The following is a 19,056-nucleotide window of genomic DNA, read 5'->3' as shown; positions in this document are numbered from 1 at the left end:
CCTACGTTTGCTCTGCTGTGATAAGCCTACAAATTTAGGTCCTAGGTGATGGTTGTGAAGGGGGTGATTTTTACACGTTGATTCGTGAGTAGCCCAAAGTGATAGCTTTGATATCCCGATGTAGTTTTTCAACTATATGCAGATATACCTCGTTTTATTGCACTTCGCAGATATTGCGTTTTTTATAAATTGAAGGTGTGTGGCAATCCTGTGTACTATAGGTGCCATTCTTCCAACAGCATTTGCTCACTTTGTATCTCTGTCACATTTTGGTAATTCTCGAAATATTTCAAACTTTTTCTTTATTATTATATTTGTTGTGGTGATCTGTGATCAGTGATCTATGATGTTACTCTTGTAATTATTATGGGCCCCACAAACTGCGCCATGTAAGATGGCAATCTTAACTGATAAATGTGTGTGTTCTGACTGCTGCAGCTACCACCTCCAGCTGTTCCCCCATCTCTCTCTCTCTCTCCTCAGGCCTCCCTATTCTCTAAGACACAGTAAAATAGAAATTAGGCCAATTAATAACCCTATAATGGCCTCTAAGTCTTCAAGTGAAAGGGTCTTATATTGCTCACTTTAAATCAAAAGCTAGAAATGATTACGCTGAGTGAGGAAGGGATGTCCAAAGCCAAGATAGGCCAAAAGCTAGGCTTCTTGCACCAAACAGCCAAGTTGTGAATGCAAAGGAAACGTTCTTGAAGGAAACTAAAAGTGCTACTCCAATGAACACACAAATGGTAAGAAGGTGAAACAGCCTTATTGCTGATATGGAGAAAGTTGTAGTGATCTGGGTAGAAGATCAAACCAGCTACAACATTCCCTTAAGCCAAAGCCTAATCCAGAGCAAGGCCTTAACTCTCTTCAATCCAGCAAAGTCTGAGAGAGGTGAGGAAGCTGCAGAAGAAAAGTTTGAAGCTAGAAGCTGTTGGTTCAGGAGGTTTAAGGAAAGAAGTCGCCTCCATAACATAAAAGTGCAAGTGCTAATGTAGAAGCTGCAGCAAGTTATCTAGAAGATCAAGCTAAGATCATTAATGAAGGTGGTTACACTAAACAACCACTTGTCAATGTAGATGAAACAGCCTTCTATTGGAAGATGCCATCTAGGACTTTCATAGCTACAGAGGAGAAGTCAATGTCTGGTTTCAAAGCTTCAAAGGACAGGCTGACTCTCTTGTTAGAGGCTAATGCAGCTGGTGACTTTCAGTTGAAGCCAATACCCATTTACCATCCTGAAAATCCTAGGGCCCTTAAGAATTATGCTGAATCTACTCTGCCTGTGCTCCAGAAATGGAACAGCAAAGCCTGGATGATAACACATCTGTTCACAGCATGGCTGACTGAATATTTTAAGGCCACTGCTGAGACCTACTGTTCAGAAAAAAAGAGTCCTTTCAAAATATTTCTGCTCATTGACAATGCACCTGGTCATCCAAGAGCTCTGATGGAGATGTACAATGAGATCAGTGTTGTTTCATGCCTGCTAACACAACATCCATTCTGCAGCCCATGGATCAAGGAGTGGTGTCGACTTTCAAATCTTATTCTCGAAGAAATACGTTTTGTAAGGCTCTAGTTGCTATAGATAGTGGTTCCTCTTATGGATCTGGGCAAAGTAAGTTGAAAGCCTTCTGGAAAGGATTCATCAGTCTAAATGCCATTAAGAACATTTATGTTTATGGGAAGAGGTCAGAATATCTACATTATCAGGAGTTTGGAAGAAGAATTCCAACCCTCATGTATGAGTTTGAGGGATTCAAGACATCAGTGGAGGAAGTAACTGCAGATGTGGTGGAAATAGCAAGAGAACTGGAATTAGAAGTGCAGCCTGAAGATGTGACTGAATTACTGCAATCTCATGATTAAACTTTAACAGATGAGGAGTTGCTTCTTATGGATGAGCAAAGAAAGTGGTTTCTTGAGATGGAATCTACTCCTGGTGAAGATTGTTGGAATGGCAACAAAGGATTTAGAATACTATAAAACTTAGTTGATAAAGCAGCAGCAGGGTTTGAGAGGATTGACTCCAACTTTGAAAGAAGTTCTACTGTGGGTAAAATGCTATCCAACAGCACTGCACGTTACAGAGAAATCGTTCGTAAAAGGCAGAGTCAACCGATGCAGCAAACGTCACTGTTGTCTTATTTTAAGAAGTTGCCACAGCCTCCCAGCCTTCAGCAGCCACCACCCTGACCAGTCAGCAGCCATCAGCATGGCTGACCCTCCACCAGCAAAAAGATTCGGACTCACTGAAGGCTCGGGTGATGGTTAGCATTTTTTAGCAATAAAGTATTTTTAAATTAGGGTATATACATTGTTTTTTTTTTTTTAGACACAATGCTATTGCACACTTACCAGACTACAGTTTAGTGTAAACATAACTTTTATATGCACTGGGAAACCAAAAACTCTGTGTGACTCACTTTATTGCAATATTGGCTTTACTGTGGTAGCCTGGAACCAAATTCCCAATCTCTCCTAGGTATGCCTGTATTTGTAAAGTATTTGTCTCTCATAAAGTCTCTGAGGCATCCAACAAGTACCAGGGATGAACTGGGCACTCAACAATGTTAGCTTCCTCCTCCTTTTCCTCATATAAAGATAGAATTAAGAAACGATGCTCAGGGGCTTCCCTGGTGGCGCAGTGGTTGAGAATCTGCCTGCCAGTGCAGGGGACACGGGTTTGAGCCCTGGTCTGGGAAGATCCCACATGCCGCGGAGCAACTGGGCCCGTGAGCCACAACTACTGAGCCTGCGCGTCTGGAGCCTGTGCTCCGCAACAAGAGAGGCCGCGATAGTGAGAGGCCCGCGCACTGCGATGAAGAGTGGCCCCCGCTTGCCGCAACTAGAGAAAGCCCTCGCACAGAAACGAAGACCCAACACAGCCATAAATAAATAAATAAATAAATTTAAAATGCATTTTAAAAAATTAAAAAAAAAAAAAAAAGAAACGATGCTCATGTGAGCAGTAGATGAACTACCTGCCTACAAAAGTGGAGAGTTCAGAGACTGTACACACCTTTTGTCTTCCCTCTATAATTACTGCATTGATTTAAGCAAAAATCCCTCCAAATTTATTCATTATAATCATCCTGTGTAAAACAATTTTCTGTTATCAAACCTGGTCAAAAATTAGGGTAGTTTTTTAACCCAGTATTTTAATTAATAGGTTTGCCACGCACGCTACATATATCACTAATTTTCAGTAAAGTAGAGAATACGTTTATCAGTAAAGTCACAGGGAACCCAGCAATGTTTCTTTGACCATTCAGAGGGTATTTTTGACTCTTTCAATATCTCTCAGGGTCAACGTTATGAACATGGGCTGGTATTTGTGCTGGTGAGGTAAAAACACATCTTTTTCGAGACATTTACATACTATCTGAATATCATCTCACTCCTCTCCACATCCCTAGATGTTGGGTAGGGAGTATATGCCATCCCACCCCCAGCTAAACTCTCATCAAGTCAGCAGTGAGGCCAGGACAGCTCTGTAAGGGCTGAATTCGAAGGCAAGTGAGCAACTTTGGTTGCCCTAAACACAGGTCATGAGTAAGGGCTTGAGTGAAAAGAAAAAGGAGAAAAGCTGCCAGATCCCTTTTCCCAGTTCTGTCCTATTGGCCAAAGCCATGTATTTATTATCTCAGTGCTATCCCACACCCAACCATGAAAGCCAGCTAAAGAAAATTCAAACCAGAACGGGGCAGTGGGAAGGGGGAGATGGAGAGAAAGAGAGAGAGACTGATTTCGATTGATTTTAACTCTGCAGCCCTAGGCTTGTAATGAACGTGAAGGCTCTTACCGCATCTGTAGCTTGCTCTGTAGCTCCTGCAGAATCTCTGTGGACTGTCTGTGATAGTCTAAAGCTGCCTCTATAAACACGGCCAACTGGCTGACTTGTTCTACCTGCAGCAGAAGTGGAAAATTACTCCATGGAGGCCAGCGCCTGTGTAATGTTCAGAAAGAGAAGAGACCAGCAACAAAGACGCAGCTTTGCAGGGAAGCGCCCTGTTTGCCTGGGCTCTGGTCTATTTCATTTCATTTCATTGCGAAGTAATGATCACACAGGTCATGGTATAGAGCTATAAATGCTGGAAAAACATGTTTAAATTTATTTGTGATTATGAAGTTGATTTAACTCAATAAAAAAAAAAGTCTACTTTTCCAATTAGATGATCTTCTCAGGAGATGTTTATGCTATAAAGTTCACGGATCTGAAAACGGAGAGATAAAGCTTTTCCAATTACAACTGAAGCCAAGGTTTAGTAAATGAACTGCTTCCTTAGCGAAGTGTCTCTATGGGCACTTTCTAGCTAAGTCACATCAAGAAACTAAGTAAATTAAGCTGTTCTCGGATAAGAAGGGAAGCCAGGAAGCAGGGCACGCACCAGGCCAAGACTTGCCAGCCCCCTATATGTTTTTGTTGCCCCCTGTATGTTTTTGTTGCCATCAGCACAAAATCATTTCCCTGAAAAAAACAGCCCAAAGGAATGAACTAGAAAGACTCTGGCAGCTCTCTTTCCCATGAAGCAAGACATTCATGAAATTAGTGACAAAAATTACAGTGGACGTAAAAAAATAAAATGAAAAAGTTATGTTACATAAAAAAGCCTGGAAGGCCTGGGGATGCATAATTTGAGGAAGAGCCATCTCCAGTAGGGCACTGGAGCTCCCTTCCCTGCTTCCCTACGTGTTTGAGGGGCTGCTACAGAAAAGAATGATTCATTAAGCTGATTTCCACAAGCCTCAGAGGCAGGACCACTGGGTTGAGGTGATGGGACGGGGAGGGGGTGGGAGGCAGCGTGAATCCCGTGAACTCCAGAACCAGACAAAGGCACAAATCAAAATCAATCCCCCTCTTTCCTAAGCTTCCCCATAGTCCATGCATCACCTCCTTACTTCATTTGCTAATCAGCTTAGGGGAAAGTCTGCCTGTTTATTCACCCTTACACCCTCACCCTGCAAAACCAATCATGGACTCCTTTGCCTTCAAAGATCCAACCTATTTTCATTTGCTATTATTGACTGTGCTTTAGCTGTCTATACTTTCATTTTCCTTGCCCATGTACACCATTTTAAACACGGGTTCATGTTCATGTAAGATATACATGGACTTCCACTTGGGCCATACTGTGATCAGCGTCTGCACGATGAAATCCCACCGTATTACGTTTACTTTACCACACTCTGTGGCTGGAAGAGCAACAAGCCTAGCCTTAAATTTCCAAAAACTCAATAAACAAAACAAAGACAGCCTGGCCCCTACAAAATCCTAAGGATTTCTTAAGTTTCACCTCTTTGGCTTTTACACATACTTTTAAATAAGTCCAGCACCACAGCCTAACAGGATCACAGTAGAATCTGCTATGGATTCCTTACAGTGTAAGAGCTGTGTGCTGGTTAAAATCTGCACCACACTTCTTTATCTTTAGTAAAGTTAATTTATATATTAATACCCACTTTGAAATATGCTTGACATCTTATAATTTTTAAGGGAACAGTGAAAGGTAGTTGAATGAATATTCCTTGAAACACACGTGGTGTTGGGAGGGGGATCACCAGCTATCATCTCTGATGTGGCTAAAATACTAGATTATGTATTCCGGAGAGGCATTTGGATTCATTGGATGGCTGACTTTGGGAAGGAAATGGATCTTGGGGTCCCTTAATACCTGGAAGACAACAGCAGTGCTGTACAGCGCCTGCACATAGTAGGTGCTCAATGCAACTGCTGAAGAGGTGGTTATGAAGCTATAAGTCTCTTGTTGACAGTGAAGCCATGTGGTGCCCCAAGTGGATTATCTGCCTTTCCCTGCCAGAAAAATGGAAGCTTCCAGCTGTCCCCGGGCCATGAGCAGTGAGCTGCATGCAGGTGGCCTCTGTTTCCCAAACCCCAATGAGAATTCAATACCTGAACTGGCAGAATCAAGGTTGCAATAAACCCAGGCCTGGCAAGAGTCAAAACCTGTCCAGAAGGTAAAACATTTCTTCTACTGGCCACACCACTCAATTTGGCAAATTCACCTATTGAAGCAGGAGATGTCACCTGGGATGAGAAGAAAAACTTAATTCCACTGCCCCCTGAGACCTGTGCTGCCACTTGGCTGGTGCCGTCTTGAGAGTAAAGTGTGACCTCACACCCCGGAAGGGTGCCCATGACACACACAGTGGAACAGAATTACCAGAGAATTAGCTCCGGTCTCTGAAAGTAAAGTGCACTTGCTGTTACAGATGAGGTCACACCCAGCTCAGATGCCTCAAGTGAGAAACTCATGATGCAAACAGACTTCCCTGTGGGGCAGCTAGAGGTGAAGGAGGCAGAGGCCAGACAAAGGCGGTGCTGGCTGACAAACGGGCGGGGTGAGGACTGTGACACTACCTGGGAGGTACATGGAACCATGAAACCAGAAGGAGCTTTTGCTGGACAGAAAAGTGGCCCCCAAAGACGTCCAAGTCCTATTTCTCCAAATCTGTGAATATATTACTAGATGGCAAGAGGGCCTTTGCAGATGTGATTTATGTAAAGGCTCTGGGAATAGGAGATTACCTGCATCATCTGGGTGGGCCCAAAATAATTCCAGGGTGCTTTAAGAGGAAGGCAGGAGGGTTAGAGTAAGAAAAGGAGATGCGTCAGTGGAAGCAGAACCAGAGTGAGAGATTTGAAGGTGCTTCACTGCTGGCTTTGAAGTGGAGGAAGAGGCTATGAACCAAGGGATGCAGGTGGCCTCTAGAAGTTGGAAAAGACAAAGAAATGGGTTCTTCCCTACAGCCTCCAGGAGGAATTCAGCCCTGCCAATACCTTGATTTCAGGACTTCCAACCTGCAGTCTTTAAGATAATAGATTTGTGTTGTTTTAAGCCACAGATCTGTGATGATTCAGCAGCAATAGGACACTGCCATTTCAGAGCTGCTTTGGCCTATTCTCAAATGAAGCAAAATATAACAATGGGACTAGCTCTGGTCAGGGACCCCTGTTTATGGGGGATGGGAGTTGTTACCTTGAGACTCATAGGAACCAAACTCATGGGGCTAATTAACCCACTGAGGCTGTTGGAAGTACCTTAGCGCTGGGGATGGGGGCAGAGACTAAGAGCGGGAGAAGTTCCCAGGAGCTGTGGAAAGTGTCCAGGGACACTTGGGTGGGATCTGAGCCACTGGGGGAGCCTGTGGACCAACAGCCATTGAGGGGGCTTGTGGAACTTTGGCTGTACCAAAGGAAGAATGGCTCAAAGGATTGCATAGTAAAGGCCCTCTAAGATCAACTCTCTGCAACAGGGATATGGAAATTGGGGTGGCAGAGAAGGAGTAGGGCTGTGAAATCTCCTCAGACCCTCCAACAATCAGTTACCAAGGGACTGGTCGGCAGCCAGGTAAATGGGCACAGAGGCACACTCTGAAGACCACGGCGAGAACAGAGAGAACTTGACGTGAATAGGTAATGCCCCGCCCAGATCCTTGGAATACACAGTACACACAGCATGCATGAATGCAGAAATGTGCATCTCCTGGGACCTGGCAAGCTGTCCCCTTTCACAAGTGAAATGACGTACTTCCAATGGAGGCCACCTTCGATGTGAATTGTGATAATCCAACTGATTTCTGGCTCTGTCATATCAAAGACTCCACTCTTTTTGGATTCCTCAGAGAAGCTGGAGGAAAATTTCTCAGGAATTTTGCAGTCTGGTCATAAACAGATGCCTTTTCCAATAAGGCAAAGGCATTTATTTAGAGTTTCTGAGAAAGTTTGAGTCAGGCCATTAAATTCGTATTAAATTAATAACATGGATAATAATCCTCTACACTCTTATTCTCCACTTTATACTTCTAAAGAATTTCTTGCATGCAGGGGTTCATTTGCCTGACACTGTAAAGGTGAAAGTGACTTTCTAGGGGCATATAGCTGAACAGAGGCAAAACCACAACCAGATATCAGGTCTTTCACTCTTTGTCGGGAGTGCTTTCTTTCTACTAGTCCAATACTTCCTAAATGCCTTATTCGATACATTACAAGTCCCTTGATATGTCAATAATAAAATAATAATAATAATAGTGATGTGGAAGAGTTCTATTGTCAAATAAGTTTGAGAAACTGCCTTGTGTATCCTCTTTTAGGAATCTCTTGGAGATTAATTTTTCATATATTCATGTAAAGACTCTGAAAAGTCTTGTGATAAAGCAAACCTGTTTTGTTTTGGTTAACCCAGGCTTTCCCAAACTTATTTGATCATAAAGACATTATTCATGCAACACACACTACATCCCATGGAATGAATTTTGGGGAACACCACTCTAGACCAATGGAAAGAACCCAGGAATCTGGAATCTAGTAATTCCACTTGTTCTGGGAGCCCATGGACAGAGGGAGGGTCCCCAGGCTGGGGATTTGTATCAGGAGAGCTTAGAGAATACTGCAGGTGCCTGGCCTCATCAGACTGAAATGGCATCTTCTGTGTGATATTTCTGGCCCCTGCCAATGTCAAAGACCTACATTCCATTATGTCGCGTCGTGAGGAATAAACTTCTCTGCGAAGACAGAAGAGGAGAGCGTTAACAGGCCTAGGAGCGATTTAGCATTCCCAAGAAATGGCGGTGGAGACTGGGAACCAACTGCTGAATATCCTGTACCCCCACCTCAGAGCTAACTGTGGGGGACACAGGGGTCCCTCTCCTAGGGGAGGGCTGCTCTGGGTGCCTCATCCCAGCCTGGCACAGCAGAAAGAACCAGCCCTAGACCTGCCCCTCTGGGGTCCTGGGAAATCTCATGGACCAAAACACCTCCTGGCTTGCATCTGCGTGTAGAATAGGAAGCTACTCAGCTCCGGACAAGAGGTGAAGTGATGCTCAAGGGCTCCAATCCAGCACTTACTGACAAGACCCCCAAGGACGACAGCATGGCGCCAAAGGAGACTCTTCTCTTTGATTACCCCATTCCCTACTCTGCCAAAAATAGGTAGAAAAACAGATGCCACTTTCCCTTAGGAACGAATGTTGGAGTAAACAGCTCAGGGCCTTCTCACCACCCCTTCCTTCTTTCCACATGATAGGAGGAGGAGTGATCCATCTGACTGATGAGATTAGGGGACCCTGACACCCAGGGTGACTGGACCCTGTGCTGGAAAGGCAAGAGGGGCCTGGCCCTGGGGTCTGTATTCTTGAAGAAAGTGGGTTTGTGAAGCAGCTTTTCTGCTCTGCCCACCTCACTCTCCCTGAAGGTGGCTCTAAGGTCTAGACAAGGTCTGGGGTAAGTAGTTGGAGGCCCGTGTGGACCCAGGCCCAAGGTGCCCACTCGATTTTCCAGACAGTCCTCTCCTCTAGGCAGGAGGCTGGTTTGTCACCCTTGTTTGGCTGCCCTATTTGTCTCTCAGTTGGGAGAATGCAGATGTGAGGACAGATGAGCAACCACGTCCTGGAAACCTCCAGAAAATCCTAGGAAGAGTTGCATGATCTGCATTTGGAGACCCGGGAAAGACCAAGCCTGTTGGTTCCGGTTGGAGTTCTCCTCACATCAGACAGATCTTTGGCAGACAGATTTTGTAGGCAGTATCTGGTGAAGCTTTTACCGTGTCTTAGCCAGGGCTATAGGACATGAGGGCTGGAGAAGATACCGCCTGTTCCCTGGAGAACGAGACTTTGGGGTTTGCATTGTTACTGTCAGACAGAGTTGGGCAGGTGGCCCCAGAGCTCCAGACATGCCACCTCATATGGTCTCCCTTCCTTCACGCTACTCTGCTTTTCACTTTCTCTTTGGAGGGAACACTTGCAAGCCCTTTCCCCAGCCCAGCTTCACTCCTCCCCCTGTGGATGAGATCGAGGAATGTTCCTTAATTAGTAGGATGGGTTCTCTGCTCTGCATGGCCAGAGGCCGTGGGTCTCAGCCTGTGTCTGGGTGTGAGAGTCAGGCTGGCTCTGCATCGGGGAGGCTTTTGCCAATGAGGGTGCAATGAGCAGACAGTGCAATCGGGACGTGGGTTGGCCATGCCATCCCCTCCAACACAGGTGACCAGGAGGCCTGTATCTTACAATCATTGGGTGTTCTCATCAGTTAAAAGGGCTTCCCCTTGATTCCAATCTGGTTTTTGTGTCAATCCCTCAATCAGTCAGAACCCAAAAGGATGATCAGTTCTGACGGATAACCCAAACCTGTAACCCACAATAAGATAATCATGTCCCACTTGTGTTTGGAGAAAGTGCCAGGGCCTCTGCTGCCTGCCACCATGTCCCTGAGGCCACGTGTTTGACAGAGTCTGTCCTCAAGAAGCAGGCATATACCTGGTCTCTAGCAGGTACCAGGTCAGGTGGAATGTCCAATCCATTGGGCAAAGGCAGGGCCTGCAGACCCACTGTGTTTAATCTGGGAATTAGACAGATCCCAGCCATCTTTAGTTCCTGGAAGAAACCCCAGCCATCACCAGCCATCCTGAAGCACAGCTCTTCATTCCAAGCTTCCTCACCATGAAAAGAAGCAGACATGGATACAGAAGTCTGAGTGACGAAGGATGGACATGAGGTTGGTGACCCAGAGGGAGCAGGAAGTCAGGGTTCTGCGAGCTGCAGAGCCACTGGGCCTGGCCTGGTTGCTGGAGAAGGGCCAAGGACAGGCCTGAGGGTTCAAAGAATGCCTCATCCCACCATGTATTGCTTCTTTGTCTTTCCCCCAATAAGTCACACCCACTATTTATCCTCAAGCACCAGGCAGTTTCAGTATTAGCATGTCAGGTCCAAGGGGAACTGGAGAACATTTTCTAGACCTTGCCTCATCAACAGGACTGCCAGACCACCTGGATATGGTGAGACACTGTCATGGGAAAAGACAAGGTTGTCCCTTTCTAGGTCTACTTGCTGTTACCCCAAGAAGAGAAAGAAGGCAGTCTTCTGGAGCTTCCACGATAACTTGTGAGTCTCCTCAACTATAAACCTGGGAGAGGCAAAGGTAAGAGCAGCCTCCCTATCATAAGTCACTCAGTAACTGGTAGCTTTCGTCACTGTCATCCTCATCTCACCACCATCAGTCTCCTTAGCACTGCCATTATCTTGAGAATCAGCAACCATAGCACGCAGGGTAACCATTACAGTTAAAAATGGCACTAGGAAAGGTGGGAAGAGAAAGAGATGGAGCCTGTTTCCAAGGCAGCCTTTGAAAGTCCTCCACCGTTTCATTATTCTGATCTCCTCCCATCTCAATGGCCAGTTTCCATGGCTGCCAGTGAAGACGTGGACCCAGGCCCTAAAATGAGGGAGCAGCCCATGCTCCCATACTGAAGTTTCCCATACTGAAGGGAAACTGAGGTCTCTTGGGTCAATTGCCAAGACCACAGCAACTGAGACAGGCCTCCCTAATGGAGTACTTTGCAATAGCTCATCACAGATCATGAATAAAGGTCATGAATAAAGCGCATGGGTGAGACAGCACGTCTGACACATGAGATTCAACCTCAGAGTTTAAATCTACCTCTAAAGGACCCAGGACTGGAAGGGCAACGTTTGCTGCAGGCTGATAAGGAATACATGCATCTGATACCTCACACTTCAAAAAATCAAATATGGCAATCCAAGACAAAACCAAACCAAATGGCCTATTGCTAGGGGATAATTTCAAGGAAATTTCTATTTTTAAGGGAAAGAAAACAACAAAGAAAAACAGGGAAAACTGTTATACCTCTTCCTATTTCTCATAAGATGTAAAAGAAAAAAACCTGATAAGATATTTAAAGGAGAAGCATAATAGAATGCACTTTTTGGTACTGAGGTTTAATGGACATGGGGATTTCACATTGTTTCCTCCAGGGTTAATGTCTTGTCAACAGTAGACATAATTCCCCCACAACACCATGGCAGATAAAAGGTGCTCAGTACATTTGGTTTGACTTGACTTGAAAGATGCAAGACCTCAATGTACCTTTTAATCAATTATTAGAAGTAGAACACAGTGTTGCAGAAAAATAAACCCTCTGACTTGTGCCAACAGGTTTGAAAGTCCAACAAATAGGTCCAAAGCTAATGCTGGGCTGAGGTGGCTCGTGGCATCACAGAAGCTGGACTTAGGGTGGGAACTCCGAACGGGGCAGGTGGCCAAGGGCTCTTCCCATCAGGCAGTAAAAAATGCCAAATGACTTCTCACTGCCAAGGCAAAGAAGGGTGGCCTTCAGCCTTCATGGTGCCCACTTGGGGGTTACCATCCTCTTTAGTTCCATTTAATCTAACTTTACTTGGACAAATAAAATAAGAGCTGGTGGCAGGAGTCACGGTACAATAGGATGTTAGCATTTCTGAGGGGTATGTGTCAAGACCTTCACAATCCCCAAGTTCACAAGCACCACTATGGTACAGCTGAAAAACTTAGGTCTTGCTTTTATATCCCAAAGGTTCACTATGACAAGTAAAGGCATCAGAGAGCTGGGTGATGAGTGAGGCTCTCTCACTAGCCAAGAGAGCTGCTCCTCCTCAAACATCTGTCTCACTGAGCACTCTTCACAGTCTTAGCAAAACTGCAAATTACCACATGACTTGGGCTTTCCATTCTCCTGCAAAACCACCAATGCTACGGCCTCAAATACAAAGGCTGGTCTACGACGCACTTCACCTAAGAAAACCCCACCTCCCCAGGGCCAACCTGAGCACATCTCTGAAGCAATTCCAGGATCAACAGGACTTCTCCAGATCTGAGATTTGAGTCAGGACTTGCTGGATATCTGAAGCTATTTCTTAGGCAGGCGATAACGGTTATGGAAAATTCCAGAAACTTTGTAACAACTAAGGCTCCAGAGCTTCTCAACATGCTGACCCTAGTCATACAGTCAATGTTTTCATTCACATTAAAGTCTCCTGTTTGGTTTAAATACTTACATCATTTTCTAAAAAATTAAACATGCTTCTTTCAGCCAACTCCTTTGACTCTTCAAATTTTTCTACTGCTTGTCTGACTTCTTCATCTGGTATCTTACCTACTCGCTTCTTTTTATAATCGTAATCCAGGCGGCGGCCTTCCAGCTTTTTCAGGTGGTGCTAAGAGACAAAGGGGTCCTTCAGAGAACTGTTATGCTCAAACACAGCACAAAGGAATATTCAGCATTTCTGTGAAAATAGTCATTGCTTTTTCTTGGCATAAATTCTGGGGGGCAGGATCCCACCTTACACTTCTTTTGCATGCACTCAGCATCTATTAGAGGCTCCCTTCACTGCCGGTCTACGAGGGATATTTGTGGAATGAATGAATGGGTAGACGGATGGATGGATGGATGGATGGAAGACAGAATGAATGAGTGTCTATATGGAACATAAGGATGCAGTATCAGTATGCAGATTAATTTTCCAAGGTTCTCTATAGGACCCCTCACTTAGGCTCCATTAATGTCCAGAAAATTTCCAACCAAATTAACTATACCCAAAAAAAGTATGTTTCTTCTGGTACTATGGTCAACTCCTCACTAAGAAGTAGATTATAAAAACACAAATTTCTAGTATCCTCTAGAATACTTATGCATCTTCCATAAAGTTCCCAAACAATTACAGAACAAGTTGAATAAATGCCCTTGATGAATGTGATACAGAGGACAGATGCTCACAGGCAACCTCTGAAATGATGGCATTTCTTTTTAAAAATATGATCTCTTTAACAAAGTAAAACAATTATAAATATTAGAGGTGTCCATTCGTGGAATGCAGTGCCTTGTGTGGTAGTAAGTTCCCCATCACAGTTTGTGTTCAAGTAGAGGGATCCCATGTCAGAAATACTATAGAAGGGATAACCGCACAGGGCAAGGGAGTTTATGACCATAACCCCTGGAAAACAGATATTTGATATTGAAAGTGTATGTGAAAACAGATTGTCCCACTGAAGCATGTGGGTAACTTGACTATTCTTTTTAGTGGAAAGCACTGGTTCTAACCTCCATAATGATTGGGTGAAAAGAGTATATGGGACAAAAAGTCAGAATCATCTCTCTTCTGACATGTTCTTCTGACTCTGGGCAAGTCTCTGAATCTCTCTGTGCCTCCACATATGTGGCTGTAAACGGGCACAACCAGGCTTAGTCTGGCTACTTATGGGTGACGAAACATTTATAGAAGCACTTTGAGTCCACAAGACCTTTTACAGATATGTCAGTCATGTGTTAAATGAACAGGCTCTCCACTCCAGATGTCCAAGATATATAGAGCACAGTTGAGACTATGAAAAGCCTTCTGAATATTAGACTCTTAATTCTTGATCATCTATAGGATTTAAGTTTAAATTTATACAGTTTCTCTATCAAACCAGAGTTGAAGAACAAGAGACACCATTTAGAAAATTATTTTTTTGCATAGGGAGAAACATTTAAGGATATGTGCATTTTGTAAATTTCTCCCGCTCACCGCTCAGGATCCACATTTGTGTCCATGACTAGCTACCCTACTGAACCAGGTCCAGTGGAAGAGCACTGTCGTCCAGTGGACTTTCTGTACAGCTTTCTTCAAGGTCAGCAGCACAAGAAGAAATGGCATATTATGTATTTCAGCAAAGGAGGTATTTGGTTCTAAGGTTCTGCATTTGGGAAAGATGTTTTGGCATCCCCACAACACAGAATGTCTCTTCTCTAGAATCATCTGTTCAATAATAATTTGTGAGCACAAAGGCTGCGCTAGTCATGCAAAAGTGAACAAAACATGCCTCCTTACTCCAAAGCATTTGCTGCCAAACAACAGAAAAAGAGAAGCAGTTATGCTCACAGCACAGGGAGCACAGAAGGAGCACCTGATTAAGCCGGGGAGAGAACAAGAGCTTCCCAAAGGACCGACCATCTGAGCTGAGATCTGCAACGTGAGATGACTTAGCCAGGAGAAGGTGGAAAAGGAGAAAGACAAAGAATAAAAAGAGAGCACAAAGCAAAACATCCCCTGGAGACTGTAAGTAATTAATTGAGGCCGGCAGAGAGTTCAAGTGGGAAGGGATGAGCGATCAACCCGTAGAGAGAAGGAGGGGCCAGGAATTAGGCACTACGGTGCTGGATCTTTACCTCCAAAGTCAGTGGGCAGCTACTGGGGGCTTGTACCTTCGGAAGACTCTGGCTGTGGTGTGGAGAGTGGACTGGAGGGGCCGAGATGTGAAGCCAGGAGTCAAGGGCTGCTGTGCTGACGTGTTTAAACGTTAACCCGAAGAAGCCGATAGAGAGAAAGGGGAAGAAGGGAGATTCCGGAGAGAGGATGCCGGATGTGGCAAAGGCCCCGAGGAGATGAGGATAATGGACTCTGGGGCCCAGTGGAGGACTGGCCTGAGGGGAAGAGGGCAATGGGAGTAAGGAGCTGAGGAGGGGTGCTGGCGGGGGCGCTGGGTGGGGGGCCGGGTAGCAGAATGTCCTGGGAGTTCCTGAACGGTTGCTTTCATTTTTCTTTCAACCTTCCCGAATTCCCCTCCATAGCCTTTGGTTTTGGTGTAAATTCTAAATGCCTATACGGGCATCCAGGACTTTGCATCAGGAAGCTCCGGAATAGGGCCCAAGTATTTGCATTTCTAACACATGAAGCTGATGCTGCTCAGGGACCACACCATGAGAATCTGGGCCTGAAGAAAGGAAAAGGGGACATCCCCCAGGCTTGGATGACTTCCAAGCTGGCCCAGGCTGCATTCAGATCACGCCTCAAGGCACCACCAGGAAGGTCTTCTGGGCAGCTTCTCAAGGGGGTGCCCGAAGAAGGTCTCGATGCAGCCTGTCCCTCCAGAGTAGAAGTCCCTGGCAGGGTAGAAGTCTCAAGACTGTTTTTGCATATCTGCAAAAGCACCACCAAGCAAGTGGCATGTGATTACCTACAGGTTCCTGAAAGCTCCCATGTATGCTCTGGAGGGCCATTTTTAACATTTTCCAGATACAAAATGTTGATTCCTAGGTACTGATTTCCTTAAGAAGTAATGGAAAGTAACGATCACTAGTGCAACGTATCAAAAGACGCAGCTAGGGAGTGTTCTAATTTCATGTAGCTGTCCAGTAATAGCCAGGACATGGAAGCAACCTAAGTGTCCATCGACAGATGAATGGATAAAGAAGATGTGGCACATATATACAATAGAATATTACTCAGCCATAGAAAGAAATGAAATTGAGTTATTTGTAGTGAGATGGATGGACCTAGAGTATGTCAAACAGAGTGAAGGAAGTCAGAAAGAGAAAAACAAATACCATATGCTAACACATATATATGGAATCTAAAAAAAAAACATGGTTCTGAAGAACCTAGGGGCAGGACAGAAATAAAGACGTAGACATAGAGAATGGACTTGAGGACACAGGGAGGGGGAAGGGTAAGCTGGGACGAAGTGAAAGAGTGGCATGGACTTATAAATACTACCAAATGTAAAATAGATAGCTAGTGGGAAGCAGCCGCATAGCACAGCGAGATCAGCTCGGTGCTTTGTGACCACCTAGAGGGGTGTGGGATAGGGAGGGTGGGAGGGAGATGCTAGAGGGAGGAGATATGGGGATATATGTATATGTATAGCTGATTCACTTTGTTATACAGCAGAAACTAACACATCCTTGTAAAGCAATTATACTCCAATAAAGATGTTAAAAAAAAAAGATGCAGCTAGTATGGTATGATTTTGATAATCAAAAATCCAATACACGGAATTCGCTGGCAGTCCAGTGGTTAGGACTCTGTGCTTTCACTGCCGATGGTCCGGGTTCAATCCCTGGTCAGGGAATTAAGATCCCACAAGCCGTGGGGTGTGGCAAAAAAAAAAAAAGGTATTAAAAAATAAATAAAGATTGCTTTTTAAAAAATCCAGTACAAAGTTATGCAGTCATTTTGTCATGTGAGAAATGACTGTAGAAATATGTATCTTGAGCTTGGCTCCTAGCTGGCTTCAATAAGGTACAAAATAAAGGGCTAATTGATCCTGGGACTCTTTCCCAATGAGCCAGGTAAACATAACTGAGTTATTTTTTTACCACCCACAATAAGATGATGCTTTCACTGAGTCGCTATAGAAATGTTCTAATGATTTTAAATAGTGTAAACATCATACTAAATAGCAACAGGCAGATTTATAGCCTAGAAAACTTACCCCAATCTCTTTTAAATCTTTGTCTTGTAGTAACTGAAGTGGATCAATAAAAGTTTGCTTTACATTAATATCAAGAGAGTCTTTCACCTCAGCCATTAGCTTCATGGATTCGCCAACTTCTATCAGTGCATTGCCTTCAATAGAAAATACAAATAAAAAAGGTTTTTTAGCAGACCTAACTCTAAGTTAACAGTGATATTTATTTAATTTTTTCCCAAAAGTTTGTGATGATCAATGGTGTGTAACAAGGTCCTCAACTCTGGGGCCTTTGGATCTTGACCCAGAGAAAAGAAAATGTAAAAACGAGAAAGTCTTTCTAAATATTTTCCACATTTTCCTCACTACTTCTGCACTTTCTCCACCGCATAGAATAAAACTCTGAGGCTCAGACAGACTGAGGCACTTACCGTATCAGCCACTAGATGGGGTTAAAGCTTCTTTTTTTAAACTGGTAGTTTTGTGAACTGGCACCAAGGGTTCCTTAGAGGCGCAAGAACAAAATCCGTCTTTGTAAACAATAAAAGGATTCATTCATCAGGGGTTAAATATTAACCAATAAAGATTACAATAGAAATAAATGAATAAAACCTCATCTCAGCTTCCAGCTGCTAGGTCTTCTTGAGGCCACTCCTTGTATTCTTGAGATGGTTCTAAGTTTCCCTACCCTTTCTGATGTCAAAGAAAGTCTGGCAGTGTCACACAGGACAGCCTTTCAGCAGGGTGGGAAGGGTCTGCTCTTGCAGTGAGGTCCAGGCCAGCCATGCCAGACTTGGGCAGCGATGGGCGGCTTTAGCTAGATTAAATCCTGGTATTCGGCACCAGCTAACCTGCAGTAATTTGCAAGCAGGCATCCTGGTAGCTGAGCACTATGAGGGTTGCAGGTTTTCTAGAAGACATCTCTGGGAAATGCCGCACTAAACTGAACTCTTTTTCCTGTAGTTGGGGTTTTCCAAATCAATCTCATAAAATGTTAGAGCTTGGGGTCTCTCAACTCCCAGGCTTGAAGAAGACCTGAAATCCCAGCCCAAGAATTTGCATTTCTAGCTAATTCTGACCTTCAAGTTGTTTCACCTACGAGTAATAGGCATGTACAGTTTATTCATCTGTAAAACAGGGATAGCAATATCACCTCACCTCACTTTTTATTTTTTTTAAGAAATAGCCTAGATAGTGTATGTTATAGGACCTTGCAAAATGTAAGTGGAAACCATTACTCCAAACCACAGCTGACCGAGACTCTGTTTTGGCGCATGGGTAGCTTTGTTCCTCCTGGGAGGCTATGTCTCCTTAACTAACTCCCCAGAGTCTGGTTCTAACTCATTCTGAGATGGAGATGAGAACGTCCTTTCCTGGCCTGGGGACTCTTTCCTGCCCAGCTGGTCAGAAATGGAGGATATGGCTTCTGACCCCACTGCTCACTCTGACACCAGTGCCCACACCCCAGAATGTCAGTTAATTTAGCTTTGACGGAAACATTTCCAAATATGTTTCTTAGAAGGCGCCAAAGGTGACATTCTGAATATTAGCTGTCACCTCCATGGGTTTGATATCCCATCTCCTTGCTCAGGATTCCAATTCCACGAGGACGTGGGACTCAGCCTCCACCGGTGGAGGTCTCTGCACTTGAGGAAGTTTCTGTGTGGCCCCAAGAAGAAATCCGACAGCACAGTCTTTTCATCAGAACAGCAAGCAACCCCTCTGTTCCTAATGCCCTCCTGATGTCAGCTCTCTCTCGCTGGACACCTAGGAAGCTACCAAATTGTCTGCCCTTCAAATCCCCTGTCCTGTCACCTGACCAGACGCACTGCAGGACTGTCCATGGATGTTAGGGCCTGCCTGGCTGTCTCTCCTGTTCCCTCCACTGGTCAGCCTTCAGGACAAGGAATAGGCCATCTTGGCCCCATTCACCCAGGGAATAAAATAAAATTCAAATTATACTGCTCTGAAGGATACTGTTACCCTCTGTGACTAACTAGTGTTTTAACATATGGGATTTTTTTTTTTAAGTTTTC

The 19,056-nt window shown here is 44.5% G+C and overlaps 1 protein-coding gene across 1 annotated transcript in view; it reads right to left on the bottom strand.

Annotated features, from left to right (window-relative positions):
• SH3GL3 (SH3 domain containing GRB2 like 3, endophilin A3) overlaps positions 1-19,056 on the bottom strand; it is a 43,313-nt gene that overhangs the window by 22,037 nt on the left and 2,220 nt on the right. Inside the window, exons 2-4 of the mRNA XM_068537984.1 lie at positions 17,045-17,178; positions 12,850-13,008; positions 3,809-3,912 (exon numbers count right to left, since the gene is read on the bottom strand). Coding sequence (XP_068394085.1) covers positions 3,809-3,912; positions 12,850-13,008; positions 17,045-17,178 — 397 coding nt within the window. The remainder of the gene's footprint in view (positions 1-3,808; positions 3,913-12,849; positions 13,009-17,044; positions 17,179-19,056) is intronic.

The sequence above is a fragment of the Eschrichtius robustus genome, chromosome 1 (genome assembly GCF_028021215.1).
Source record: "Eschrichtius robustus isolate mEscRob2 chromosome 1, mEscRob2.pri, whole genome shotgun sequence".
In the NCBI taxonomy this organism is placed as follows: Eukaryota; Metazoa; Chordata; class Mammalia; order Artiodactyla; family Eschrichtiidae; genus Eschrichtius; species Eschrichtius robustus.
Note: the sequence above shows the minus strand (reverse complement) of the source record. Positions and strands in the feature narration are given on the sequence as shown.